Genomic DNA, 13921 nt, shown 5'->3' with positions numbered 1-13921 from the left:
TCTCCACTTTTCCCTCTGCTAGGCTCTGTGGACTCCAATTAACCCCAGCCAGCACAGTCAAATATCAGGGATGATGGCAGAGGGAGCCATCTTTGAAAAGAGTGGGGCTCACATTTAAACTACCATGGACAGCTCCAAATATTTTTCACTACGTTCAAGCAAGGAGAGTTAATCTGAATAAATTTGCAACCACTAACACCTTAAATGTTTTTAAATTATTTAACTTTTATTACTGTTGCACCATTTATACAATTACATATAATTTCAATGCATCCATTGTACATTTTGCTTTTTCGTTTGTTTTTGTTTTGTTTTTTTCCCCAATGAGTGGTGTATTGGTGTCTGTGACACAGAATGGAAGAGAAACTGGAACTGCAATGAACGCAGAATTATTATTTTTTTTCATTTTCACTGACCAATAAACAGAACTACAGGTGCACCAACCACGGACATGCATTAAACTCGTCATGAGAAATCTAGGTAGGCTAAGTAGGATGAGAATGCGTTTTTTTTTGTTTTTTTGTTTTATTTTTTGTTTTTTTAACTCCCAAAAATATTTGGAGAGGAAGAAGAATCAGAGGATTGGCATTGAGAAAAAATGTGGACAGCTGTGTGAGTTTCGTCTGAAAGCTGCCGTTCATCCACTGCATAAAAAATACAAAATGATAAAGGCTGTAAATTAAAAAAAAAAAATACAAACCACAGGAAATACTGCTTTCATAAAGATCTGATTGGTGTGGCACTGAGCCCAACTGGGCAGAATCTTCAATTACATCATCACTCCCAAACCCCCCATTAGAGAAAAAGAAGAAAGGAAAAGATCCAAAGATTGGTGGAGTGCGTTTACGAAGCGGTTCACGTACAAAAAAAAAGAGGTACTGCATTTTCGGACATCTGGGTTGCCTTATTTGAACTACTGATTGAAATACAGGACTTTGCAAAGTTGGCAGAAAGTATATTAGATATTTCCCCCACAAAAATACTATTTGGATCCCCACCCCAGCCCGTCCTCTGCCAGAACCAGCACCCCACCCCCTCCCTTTCAACTTGATGGGACAATCTTTTTTTTAAACTTTGTTTTTTTTCCTTTTTTATTTTTCCTGGGCAATACATATTGTTATTTCAGATCTGAAATGAGTTAGTAGAGCTGGGGGGGGGAAAGAAAGAGAGAGAGAGAAAGAGAGAGGTAATAATAATAAAAATACACAGGTTGTTTAAAGTGGTTAATTTGTCGTCGTTGCTGCTGCTGCTGCTGCTGCTGCCGCCGTTTCATTTCCCAATAGGCTGTCCAAATTTAATCTTTCACTGCTATGGTTTGATCCGAATTAGTTGCCGGGGCTTCAGATGGTTTTGCTTCCTCTGGCGGGGCCGCAGGCTCCGAGGCCTTAGGAGTAGAACTAGGTGCTTCTGTTGTTGCCGGGGTCTCCTTGGAAGAAGGCGCAGCCTCGCTGCTGCTAGGTTTTGAGTCTGAAGCTGGGGCCACTTCACTTTTAGTTTCTTGGGGGGCTGTGGGTACTGCAGGAGCCTCAGTCTTTTTGACTTCCCCTTCCTCCTTGCCCTTGTCATCTACTTTACTAGTAGCTGTGGCTTCTGAAGGCTGGGAAGCTTTTGCATCGCTGCTGGGCTCAGAAGGTTTCGGCGCGTCGCTGCTGGCTGGAGGAGGAGCGGCAGGGCTGGGCTCCTCCGCCTTGGGCGCCTGCTGCTCGTTGTTCTTCGGAGGCTCAGCCTTGGCATCGACGACAGCCTCAGGCTTCTCCGGCTCAGGTTTCTTGGGCTCTTCCTGGCTCGGGGCAGCCGTCTCTTTCTCCCCTTCTTTCTCTTCCGCCTTCTTGGCCTCCTTGTCTCCCTGCTTATCCTCCTGGTTGTTCTCCTTCACTTCTGCCGTCTCCGTTGCGGTGGCCTGGCTCTGCTCATTCTCCTTCAGAGCCTCGCCTTCCTCCACGGCCGCCCCCTCAGCCTTCTTGTCCTTGTCTTTGGCCTTTTCGTCGTTCACATTGTAGCCCTTCTTCTTCTTGCTCAGTTTGCCTCCCATGTTGGAGCCCTGGGGACAAGGAAAGAGAAAGAGGGTTACCCAGAAAGAAGGCCATCTTGTTTTGAGCCAGGGTCAAAACACAAAACACTCATGAACTGGCTTTTTTCTCACACCAGCATTGGAATTCGTTGCAGAGAAAGGAATGATGAGCAATTTACATCACCGCAGACCACGGGCATAAGTGGTACCTACATTCCAAATTTATGTTTGTTTTCTACTGGTCTGACTTTTCATGGCTTTCCTTAAATAAGGTTGTAGTTTGAGGACAGCTGATCATTCTCTCTTGGAGCCCCATCCTCCACCCCACATGACAATGCTATAGTTCCCTGGATTCCTCAGGAGAAAGGAAACAATAGTTACACCATTTTAAATCTATAGTACAGTGGTACCTCAGGTTACAGACTCCACTAACCCAGAAATAGTACCTAGGGTTAAGAACTTTACTTCAGGATGAGAACAGAAATTGTGTGGCAGTGGCGTGGTGGCAGCGGGAGGCCCCATTAGCTAAAGTGGTACCTCAGGTTAAGAACAGTTTCAGGTTAAGAACGGACCTCCAGAATGAAGTTCTTAACCAGAGGTACCACTGTACAAGTACACTCACAGTAAATAAAGAACTTGTTATAATTAATATTTCACGTGCAATCCAAGCCACCATATTGTAACACTAGTAGGAAACCAATGTTCCCTCCCCAGTTCCCAGAAAGAGCAGTAAGAGGACAATACCCCTCCTTGGGTATTGTCATGGCTGGACTGGGGAGGAACGGTGGGGACCACCCACCCCTTCCCAAGAAGAGGAGGACATTATAGATTTAGAACAGTGGTTTGCAGAAGGTCATAGCTCAGAGGCTGCAGAGGGGAGAAGCTGGGAAATATTGGGAGGGAGAAACAGCACCAGGAAGAAACACTTAACAGACTCAGTATCTCTAGAAAGCATTCCTGATCCCGCTTCTCCTAGGAGCAAGCATGTCCTGAGAATCAACCAGTGCAGGGATGACATAGAATAGGAGAGACTGAGGACTTTACTTGGAGCAATGCCATTATCTACGAGAGACCGCATTCCCTCGTATCTCTTGGTGAGTATTGAATAAACTACTGGTAAGAACTCATTGTTTATCTACTTCTTGGCATCCCACCGTGAGAGGGATAAGATTTCCTGAAGCCTTGACAGGTATAAAAGGTAAAGGGACCTCTGACCATTAGGTCCAGTTGTGGCCAACTCTGGGGTTGCGGCGCTCATCTCGCTTTATTGGCCGAGGGAGCCGGCGTACAGCTCAGGGTCATGTGGCCAGCATGACTAAGCTGCTTCTGGCGAACCAGAGCAGCGCACGGAAACACCATTTACCTTCCTGCCAGAGCGGTACCTATTTATCTACTTGCATTTTGACATGCTTTCAAACTGTTAGGTTGGCAGGAGCTTGACAGGTATAAATGTATACAATGGAGCATAGGAAGAAAGCCACTGGTTCATCTAGCTAAGTGCTTCCCAAACTTGGGTCTCCAGTTGTTTTTGGACTACAGTTCCCAACATCCCTAACTAGCTGTGACATACCAAGGATTGCACCCAAAACCTTCTGCATGCAAAGCTTCTGAGCTACAGCCCCTGACCATATGTGCAAACATCATTAAGCAGATGGAACTTGCATAAATATATCCAACCTCCCCACCCTCAATAAATTCCTAACATTTATATCCCACCTTCCTTCCATCATGGAACCCAAGTTGGCAGGTGGGTTGTCGCTCACCAGGCACTGATCACACCCAGACTTGCAAGACGGTGGCCTCACGTGCCTTCAGACTGTTCCCTGGGACTAATTTCATTATCTACCTTCTCTTTACCTGCCCTCAGAATTCCTACAGATATTCAACCTGAGCAAAACCTGTTGCAAATTTCACTCCAGGCAAATTTTGGCAGAAACTGGAATCCAGAACGCCTTAGAAGACAAAGGTTTGATTAATACAGTGGTACCTCAGGTTACAGACGCTTCTGGTTACAGACTCCGCTAACCCAGAAATAGTACCTCAGGTTAAGAACTTTGCTTCAGGATGAGAACAGAAATTGGGCGGCAGCGGTAGGCTCCATTAGCTAAAGTGGTACCTCAGGTTAAGAACAGTTTCAAGTTAAGAACGGACCTCCAGAACGAATTAAGTTCTTAACCCGAGGTACCATTGTATAGCCTTCTGCTCCTTCATGTAACTCTTCATACCATAGATCAGAACCACCCAAAGTCCCAATTCTGTCTCTAATAAGACTTTGAACAGTAATACCTTGGCATAGGTGGCTAGATTAGAAAGCAAGAAAAATGGGAATCTGCAATAGAAGGCACGCCTCTTCTTCCTTTTTCTAACACTCACAGTTGTGGCTGGGAGACAGGCTCTGCATTAAAAGCTACACATACAAGCCAAGGCATTGCATATAGTATCTGAAGCGAGATGTAGCAGAATATCTCTGCCTCTCAGAACATTTTATTACAGTGGAATCTCGGTTTTCGAATGTAATCTGTTCTGGAAGACAGTTCAGCTTCCAAAATGTTCGAAAACCAAGGATCAATGGGCTGGCTGCAAAGTCAATGAGGGGGGGGGATGAAAAGCGTGCCTCAGAAGTCATTTGACTTCCGAGGCACATTCAAAAATGGAAGCAATTACTTCTGGGTTTTTGGCGTTCGGGTTCTGAATTGTTCAGCTTCCAAGACGCTCGAAAACCAAGGTTCCACTGTATTCTTATTTTTAAACACTTACATATTTTCCTTACAAATGAAATGGTGGGTAACATTTTTACCCACCATTATTTAACATTTGATAGGGATGTGGGGGGAAATTGCTTTGTAAACCAGACACAGGATCTCTCAGTGGTATCACTATCTCAAATAGTCTCCATCCTATAAAGTAGGCATTCCATAATTCTAAACCTGATATTTCTAGAAAACATAGTCAACCCTTTCCTTTATAAGAGTCTGGTTTGACAAGTCCATGTCCGCATTTGAACATCTGAGGTTTGTAAATCATGATTTCTAGATTCACGCAAGCATCATTCATCCATGGCTACATAAGCCATATATGTTTATGAGCCTGGGACATGTGTCTGACATGTGCAAGGCTGGTTTGTACATGGTTATTCTTCGCTGGGCCTCCTGTGACACAAGGTGAGGAGCTTGTCGCCCTCACCTGCAGTGAGATTTCTGAGCCCAAGAAGACGTCTTGGATTCACAGCCCTCACTGTGGGTACAATAATCTGTAGCCCTTGATTGAATAGGAGAGAATTTGATGCACTGGTGCTCACTGTGAAATAGTTCATAATAAGTGGTAATTTGGCTCCTCTGAAGTTATGAGGTTAGGGGGAGAGCTTCCAAAAAGGGCTTCCCACATGCCCACAAGAAAGGGCACCCACCACACTTGGGTCAGGAGCGCAGTTACTGGAGTTTAGTAACAATGCACCCACCCCAATTCTCACAACTTGCCCATGTAGGTCACAGTGCACTTATTATATAAAGAAAATGGGAGTTTTCATGCCCATCTAGTCACATTGCACTTCAGAGCAGTTTTGCAAATCAGCAGGAACAAAGATTTTAAACAATAGCGAGAGCTATATTTGCTTGCAGATAGCCAATCCCCAATTAAGCCTCTATTCGTTTGCCCAGCAATGCTTGGATAAAACAAGTGTGCTTTTGTTTGATGTGCCTCTTCCACTTTTTTTCAAAGTCTTTTGCTTTTGACATGGCCAGCAAAATGCCTGCCATCAGGATGGGGGTGGGGAGAAGAAGGCCAAGTAGATGATGATGATGATTTCATGAGGAGGGAGCACAATATCTGCTCCACACTCACACGACATATTGCTTCCCCCATAGGCTCATGGCCAGTGGAGGTTGGGAGGTTGGCTAGTATCATGAGATATGACCTCAGCAAAGTGCAGCACTTGATTCTTGCCCATAGGAGTGAATAGGAAGCATGCATTCATTTCAACAAGGTAAAGGTAAAGGGACCCCTGACCATTAGGTCCAGTCGTGGCCGACTCTGGGGTTGCAGTGCTCATCTCACTTTATTGGCCGAGGGAGCTGGCGTACAGCTTCTGGGTCATGTGGCCAGCATGACTAAGCCGCTTCTGGTGAACCAGAGCAGTGCATGGAAACACCATTTACCTTCCCGCTGGAGCGGTACCTATTTATCTACTTGCACTTTGACGTGCTTTTGAAGTGCTAGGTTGGCAGGAACAGGGACCAAGCAACGGGAGCTCACCCCGTGGCAGGGATTCAAACCGCCGACCTTCTGATCGGCAAGTCCTAGGCTCTGTGGTTTAACCCACAGCGCCACCTGCGTCCCTTCTACAAGAGGAGGGTTCAAAATAGTTCCGTCACTGACTGTCTCACACTCCAAATCACGTCACCACGACTGAGCATAGGCTATAGCACAATTCAACCATCAATCACAGCACACCCCTCACAGGGAAACCATAAAGTCAGATGATAGGGTATACAGCATGTGTTTCTATTTCTCTGGTTCCATGTTGTGCACACTTGGAGCTCACAAGGAAGAACAGAGGGGAACCAGGGAAAATGGGACTTTCCACAAGCAGCCTAGCCTACACATAGGGGAGCTTAAGCACATATTTAGCTTTTCTCTGCAAAGAACCCAACATCAGACTCTCCAAGTCCCTATTTTCCAGGGAAAGTCTCAGATTTACAGAAGCTGTCTCGGTTTCTGATCTGATCTCAGAATGTCCCGCTTTTCCTTAGCACGTCCCTATTTTCATCGCAGAAATATTAGAAGGTGTGCAGTTATGCGACCCCCAAGCCAAGGAGATAAGTGACTAAACAACCCTTAGAAGACATCTGAAGGCAGCCATGTATAGGGAAGGATTTTTTTAAAAAAAAATAAATGATGATTTATTACGTTTTTATGTATGTTGACAGCCATCCAGGGTGGATGGGGCAACCCAGTCAGATGGGTGAGGTAGAAATATTATTACTATTTCAAACGGGATAGGGTACCATATGTTGAGATTCCTGCATTGCAGGGGGTTTGACTAGATGCCCCTCAGGGTCCCTTCCAACTCTACAATTCTATTATTCTATTATTATTCCAAGCTGTTCCACCAGCCCAGTGTTCCTTCCCCTGTGTTTCTTGCAAAACTAGGTTTTCCATACAGGCTTCTAGAGACACAAAATATTCAAGGTGTTCCCTGAAGTAGTGAAAGTAAATGAGAGAGATTTCTTAAGTTAAATGTTATGATCCCCAAACAAAAGCTCAACAGATGATTGTAATGCAACAGTAGAGCTCTTCTTTCATTATAATGAAATAAAGCATCACAAAATAATGAGCAAGCTTTTAAGTTCTTAGAGCTTTTTTTGGGAAAAATAAAAAGGGCTGCCAGTTTGTTTTGTAACATAATAATAATAATAATAATAATAATAATAATAATAATAATAATGGGATGGGGAAGAAAAAAATTGCTAGGTGTGATGCAATAGCCTGCAGCTTATGACGACCTGTATCTGTTGCCCCATGGGGCCAATGGAAACTAGGAAGAATTTTCATGGGTGAAAATGATGTGGTCAAAGTGTTGACCCCACTCCCATTGTGCCTGATTTGTTAGGCATTAAAAAAAACTTTTCAGAACTTTTCATGAATTGTGCCACAAGGCTTTGCATGGACTCTGACGATGCTGGGTGCAAAAAAAGAAAAAAAATTAGGCACAAAGAAGAAATGGCTGCTTAGCCTTTGTAAACATAAATGGTGTCTCTAGCACTAATCAGAATGCGTGATATTTAAGGCCAGGGGCGTATCATGGGGGGGGGGAACGGGACTGCCAGGGTGATGGCCCCGGGGAACATTTTTCTGGGGGACACTGGCAGGGTGGCGTGAGAAGACAAAAGGGTGCAGCCTTACAGTGCAATCCTAATAATTGCCCAGTGATTAGGATTTAAGGGAAGGGAGGGTATACTAACCCCTGTGCCAGTACAATGTTTACTTATTTTGGGGCGACGCAGTTGGCACTGTGGTCGAAACCACCAAGAATCTTTGGCCTGCCAATCACAGGGTCAGACGTTTGAATCCCTGTGACGGAGTGAGCTCCCGCTGCTCTGTCCCAGCTCCTGCCAACTTAGCAGTTCGAAAGCATACCAGCGTGAGTAGATAAGTAGGTACCGCTGCAGTGGGAAGGTAAACGGCATTTCTGTGCACTCTGGCACTCGTCACTGTGTCCCGTTGCACTAGAAGTGGTTGAGTCATGCTGGCCACATGACCCAGAAAACCTGTCTATGGATAAATTCTGGTTCCCTTGGCCTGAAAGCGGAGAGGAGCACCGCAAAGTCAAATTTGACTGGACTTTACCATCCAGGGGTCCTTTACCTTTTACCTTATTTATTAAGAATGTTTAAAATGCACCCTTCACCCGAAGGTCTCAGTTTGGAAAGCACATACATATTAAAACACATTTAGCAATGAGAAGCTAAAGCAAAATATTGCAGCACTAGCGTTCTTTATTGGAAAACCACAAGGCAGTTAAACTGCAGAGCAGTGGTAGAAAAGACATTCTCATTGCTTCATGAAGTGCACCCCTTCCCAAAGACCTGGACAAAGTCGTGCCTCTTCACCTGCCAACAAATTCAAAGAGATGTTGTGGCAAAATTCACCCCAGACAGGAGATTATTTCAAAGGCCCAGAACTGTTCTCCTATGGATTCCTGCACCATAGAGCTCATTAAGCACAGGGTTAGGGTTAGGGGGCTGATATTTGTCTACATCTGGCCAACAGATCAGACAGGCAGTTGAAGCATGTGTCAGAATGGGAGGGCAGAAATCCACTCTGGTCCCCCAAGGAGCAGGCAAAGCCCACATATGAAGGAGGTTCTCTGAGTGGTGTGCCTATCTGGGCAATATTTCTGACAAGTTGTTCAGAGTGTGAGAAAGGAAGGCTGTACTGTAGAGGAAGCGGCAGCCTCTTCTTGGCACTTACAAGTCACCTCACAAGTCTCACTTAGCAGCTTCAATATGTGATGAAGCCTTCAGATGGGGCAGCTGACCCACCAGTGTCATGGTGCAAAGCGGGGGATTTCTTGGCACTTGTCAACTCAAGTGACAAGAAGCTGCAGTTCTCATAAGTAGTCAAGTGGCCAAATATAACCGAACAAAAGTCTGATAGGGAAGGGAGGAAATGCCACTACAGGAGAAACAAGAAGTGTCATCTGAACCTCTTGTCAGCAGCCGCTGTGTCTGAAACTGGAAAATTATGAAAGTTTCTTCCCCTTGGCAAGAAACCTTGACTCCTTGACTTCCTTTTTTCTTCTTCTCCTCTCTTCCATAGCGGTCTTGTCAGACCACATTGCTCCATATCCTCTTCCACTGTTTCACTAAGCATTACTCCAGCCTCCCTCTCAGTTTCACCCTGTTCACCAATTTCATCTGCTTTCCAAAATAATCAGTTGCTTCTACGCTTGCCCTGAAGCCATCTCAGTTCTTTCAGTTTCTGTTCTTCCTCGCTTATGGCTCCAGTTCTTCAGGAAAACATCATCATTTTGGAGTATAAGCTTCCCTTCTAGTAGTGAGTCTTCCCCTCCCCTCAGTGGTGGGAAGAATCTTATCTATATCTCTGAAAATTCTCTGGAATTCTACCTTTGCACCCTTTCTGTTCCTGATGCTGCAGTATTCTCTTCTGACCTTAAATCACAAGGTTTGCCTGTGGGTCTGACAATCGGTCCTCCTTTTCTCAGGGGTAAAGAGCTTGATTACACAGCTTGATTTATTTAAGTGGAGACCATAGATTTTTCTGCAGCTACTCTGCCCAACCTTGGTCGCACTTCTGTAGATGTGTCCCCACTGTTTGTGGTACTTCTAGTGTGCTGAGTTTATAGACAACTCTGTCATTTCAAAATACGTAAAATAGAACATTACTCAACCTTCAAGATTTCTACACCAGGTTGCCCACCAAATGACAGGTGGATAAGCACATCTTAAAGTGATGTGCTGGCTTTCCCCCCTCCTTTTGCCCCTCCTGACAACATCACCATCACCATCACCACATTATTATTATTATCATTATTATTATTGTTGTTGTTGTTATCCCCCTATCTGACCGAGTGGCTCCAGCCAATCTGGGCGGCTCCCAACAAAGTATTAAAAGAACAATAAAACATCCCCTGTAAAGATAGCTCAATTGGTTAGAACATGGTGCTGATAACACCAAGGTTGCAGGTTCGATCCCCATATGGGACAGCTGCAGAGCCCTGCATTTCAGGGGGTTGGGCTAGATGATCTTCGGGGGTCCCTTCCAACTCTGCAATTCTATGATTCTCTAATCAAACATTAAAAACTTCCCTGCATTTGCTGCTTTGATGCCACAAGTCAACTGTGTCCTATAACTTGTTCAATCTGAACAGCAGGGTCCATGGAGAGCTTCAGGGTGGAGGAATGGCAGGGAAACTAAGATGCACAATATTGCTCCTCTGCAGTCCATCACTCCCTATAGAAGAGAGGTGAGGCAACTTTTTCAGCTCAAAAGCCACATTCCCTCACGGGAAACCCTTCAGGAGTCAGATGTCTGTCTGTGGAAGTGGCCAGAGGCACAACTGGTTGCAGCAATGGGTGTGATGCTGACCTTTGTACAACAGACCAAATTCCAGCCATCCAAAAGTCAAGAGGTTTATATACTTCTACTCACATCACTCAATCCTCCATCCAAGTACAGTATGCTTACTGTATACTTGTGAAACGTGGACCACTTATAAACACCATCTCCAACTCCTTGAAAGATTCCATCAACGGTGTCTCCAAAAAATTTTACACATCACTTGGGAAGACAGGCAAACTAATGCCAGTGTACTGGAAGAAGCAAAGATCGCCAGTGTCAAAGCAATGATTCTTCAACATCAACTTCGTTGGACTGGTCATGTTGTTCGGATGCCTGATTATCGTCTTCCAAAGCAACTACTCTATTCCGAACTTAAAAATGGAAAGTGTAATGTTGGTGGTCAACAAAAGAGGTTTAAAGACTCTCTCAGGGCAAATCTTTAAAAAATAATCGTATAAACACCGACAACTGGGAAACACTAGCCTGCAAGCGCTCCAATTGGAGAACAGCCTTTACCAAAGGTGTCATAGGCTTTGAAGACGCTCAAACTCAGGACAAAAGGGAGAAACGTGCTAAGAGGAAGGCACGCTTGGCAAACCCTCACCGTGATCAACTCCCGCCCAGAAACCTACGTCCCTACTGTGGAAGGACGTGTGGATCCAGAATTGGCCTCCACAGTCACTTACAGGCTCACGGTTAAGATTGTGTTCATAGAAGACAATCCTCAATCCTCCATCTACTGTAGGTAAAGAAGAGGCATTATTCCAATTCAAACACACACTCCAAGCCAGCCCAAAGCACTCAGGCAAGGCTCAGAGCAGGGCTGGTAAGCGATGTAGACCATTCAGCCAGTTCTATTGTGCCTTGTTCTGTGTAGAGCAGCAGTGTTTCTGGAAACTTTTTCTTTGCCTTACATGCATTTGAGGCGGGCAGAAGAAGCACATGAACCTTAGACTTGTTCTCATGGCAAACCACTGCTTGTCTTTACCTCTGAATTCAGCCTATGCTAATTTCTTTGCATTTGTATTCTAATAGGAAGAAACACACCCCCGTGCATTAGTGTGATAAAATTCATTGCTGAAACTGCAAAGCTGGCCTCTGTACTTCATCCTAATGTTATCCTGGAGGAATTTGACATAAATGGTTCTCTGGGCTGAAGCAGAATTGCTGTGCTTTGCAGAAAACTACTCCAAGCAATAAGACATTTCACAGAACGGTCTGGGCCTTTAACACAGAAAGTTTACAATTGCAGGATGTCCCCAGTGATTTCCTAATGAGATAAGGGTTTGTTTCCCATAACCATCTGGAAACATATGTTGCATTTTATGATCCAGATGATGCGTCTAATAAAGTTTGCACCAAGGGATGTTGCCATTTGTGGGGCCACATTTCCCAAGTAAGATGGATATTATTATTTTTTGCCGCAGCAGGATAGCAATGGGAGAAAATGACATATAATTCCCTATAGCAGTATAAAGGGTCAAAAAGTGCAGTGGGGTAACTGCAAGCTTCTCAGTTCCATGAAGAGTCCTAATCAGATAATTACACTACTGGGAAAACACATTTTAACCCTAAAGAGTTCATAACACTAGGAGTCACGCCACCCATCAATCCATCGTGCTGCTTACCAAAATAAAGCAATTAGGCAGAACTCAGTGCGTCACCCTGAAAGAACATAAATTGGAACTGGGTGTTGAATCCCACATCCTTAGAACCTCTTCCCCTCTCATTTTCCCTCCTCTCTCTTACAGAGTTGAGTTTCTAGCTCTTAAGCCTATGAAAGTACCCTTGGAAATGTCTAGGCAATGCCTTGGGAAATCTCAGAAATGGGAACAGAGCTATACTAGATGTTTAAGCCCATTGCCCTTCTCTAGGAATTGTACCAACGGTCAGCCATATTGGGCTTATAGATAAACTGACAGATACAAACACAGATTTTGCTTCATTTGCATATTTTGAAGATTGCAAAAATGGCATCACCATGGCATCCATTTCTGGTTTAGGGTCAGACTATACACAGCTCTTCTATGAGACAGCAGAAGATACAGAGTTGGAGTTTGTCTTCACTCTCTCCTGCTGGAGCATCCCTAGAGTGGAACTCCTCCTAGAGGACATGTTCTCCAGCAGAGAGAAGAAGCAACTTTTGCCAAGGCCCCCTTCCCCAAAAGCAATCTATGGATGGAAGGAGTCATTCCATCCATGGAAGGCTAAGTCTAGATCCAAACCACAATGTCCTCAAATGCACACTCCTTATGTCAGACTTATTAGAACATCGTTAACTGCCACCTCACAGGTGCCATGCATAAAAAGCAACATTAACCCTGAAAGACTGGGAAACGATGGGATGCGAAATCGCCCAGAACAGTAAGGTCATAATATTGCAACAGATGAATTTGGTGGACTAACATTAGGACAAAGCGGCAGCTGCATGGATGTTATTAACCCAGAGATGGAAAGAAGATAAAGTCCCTGCCAGAGAAGAATGGCAGATCAAGTTGATGGACTATGCCAAAATGACTACGACTGGAAGAATCAGAAATCAGGAGGACCAAAATTTTAATAAGGAATGGGGGGTAATTTATAACTTTTATTAAAGACCATTGCAAACAGTTAAAATTGTTACTAGGATTGGAATATCACTTGTAATTTAATGGTGAATTTTGGATACAGTGGAGAGAGAAAAGATTTGGATTATTATAAACGACGCAGGAGGAAATGATTAGCAATAGGACCCACAAAGGGGAGGAGGGAAGTCCAAGAGAATCTTGTTTTTATGTTGTGTGTTGGACATGTGACTATAAAATTTTAATCTGAAAAACCAAATAAATAAATTTACTAAAAAACAACAACAAACAATAGGACAAAGCAGAGAGAATTAGCCCCAGTCAAGCCATACAGTGGTGATCAGCTATCCAAGCATAACAACAGAACAGCTATCAAACTGGAAACTGCTGCCAGCTTCTGATATTCCTGACAGCTGGCCAAATTGGCTAGGGATGATGGGAGTTGCAGTCCAACAAAATCTTGAGGGCTGCGGGTTCCCCACACCTAGCTAAGCATTTCAAAACAAGCCAGGATATTAAGTCAACTTCAAACGATGGCATCTATTAAAATATTCACAACAGGTTATAACAGTATTTGTTTTTTCCAAAATGGGCTCAGATCAGAACAAAAACAACAAATATAGAAAGCAACAACAGATAGGATACAGTGGTAAGCAGCCCAAATTATACATACTGTACATATATAGGATTGTAGAAAGGAATGAATGAACACTCTTTCCCAGGGTTCAGCCCATTCCCAGTGTACCAGCCCATGTGGAAACAACCT

At 44.2% G+C, this 13921-nt stretch overlaps 1 protein-coding gene and 1 long non-coding RNA gene across 2 annotated transcripts in view; one reads left to right on the top strand and one right to left on the bottom strand.

The window, feature by feature from the left end:
• Positions 1 to 205: 205 nt before the first annotated feature.
• Positions 206 to 13921, bottom strand: part of BASP1 (brain abundant membrane attached signal protein 1) — an 80364-nt gene continuing 66648 nt past the window's right edge. Inside the window, exon 2 of the mRNA XM_081206629.1 lies at positions 206 to 2041. Coding sequence (XP_081062755.1) covers positions 1295 to 2032 — 738 coding nt within the window. The 5' untranslated portion in view covers positions 2033 to 2041 and the 3' untranslated portion in view covers positions 206 to 1294. The remainder of the gene's footprint in view (positions 2042 to 13921) is intronic.
• LOC308594065 lies at positions 3252 to 11991 on the top strand. Its single transcript, XR_014011284.1, has 2 exons — positions 3252 to 3977; positions 11627 to 11991. It is a non-coding gene; the product is annotated as an uncharacterized lncRNA (long non-coding RNA).

Source organism: Podarcis bocagei (assembly GCF_964188305.1).
Source record: "Podarcis bocagei genome assembly, chromosome: 8".
Lineage (NCBI taxonomy): Eukaryota > Metazoa > Chordata > Lepidosauria > Squamata > Lacertidae > Podarcis > Podarcis bocagei.
Note: the sequence above shows the minus strand (reverse complement) of the source record. Positions and strands in the feature narration are given on the sequence as shown.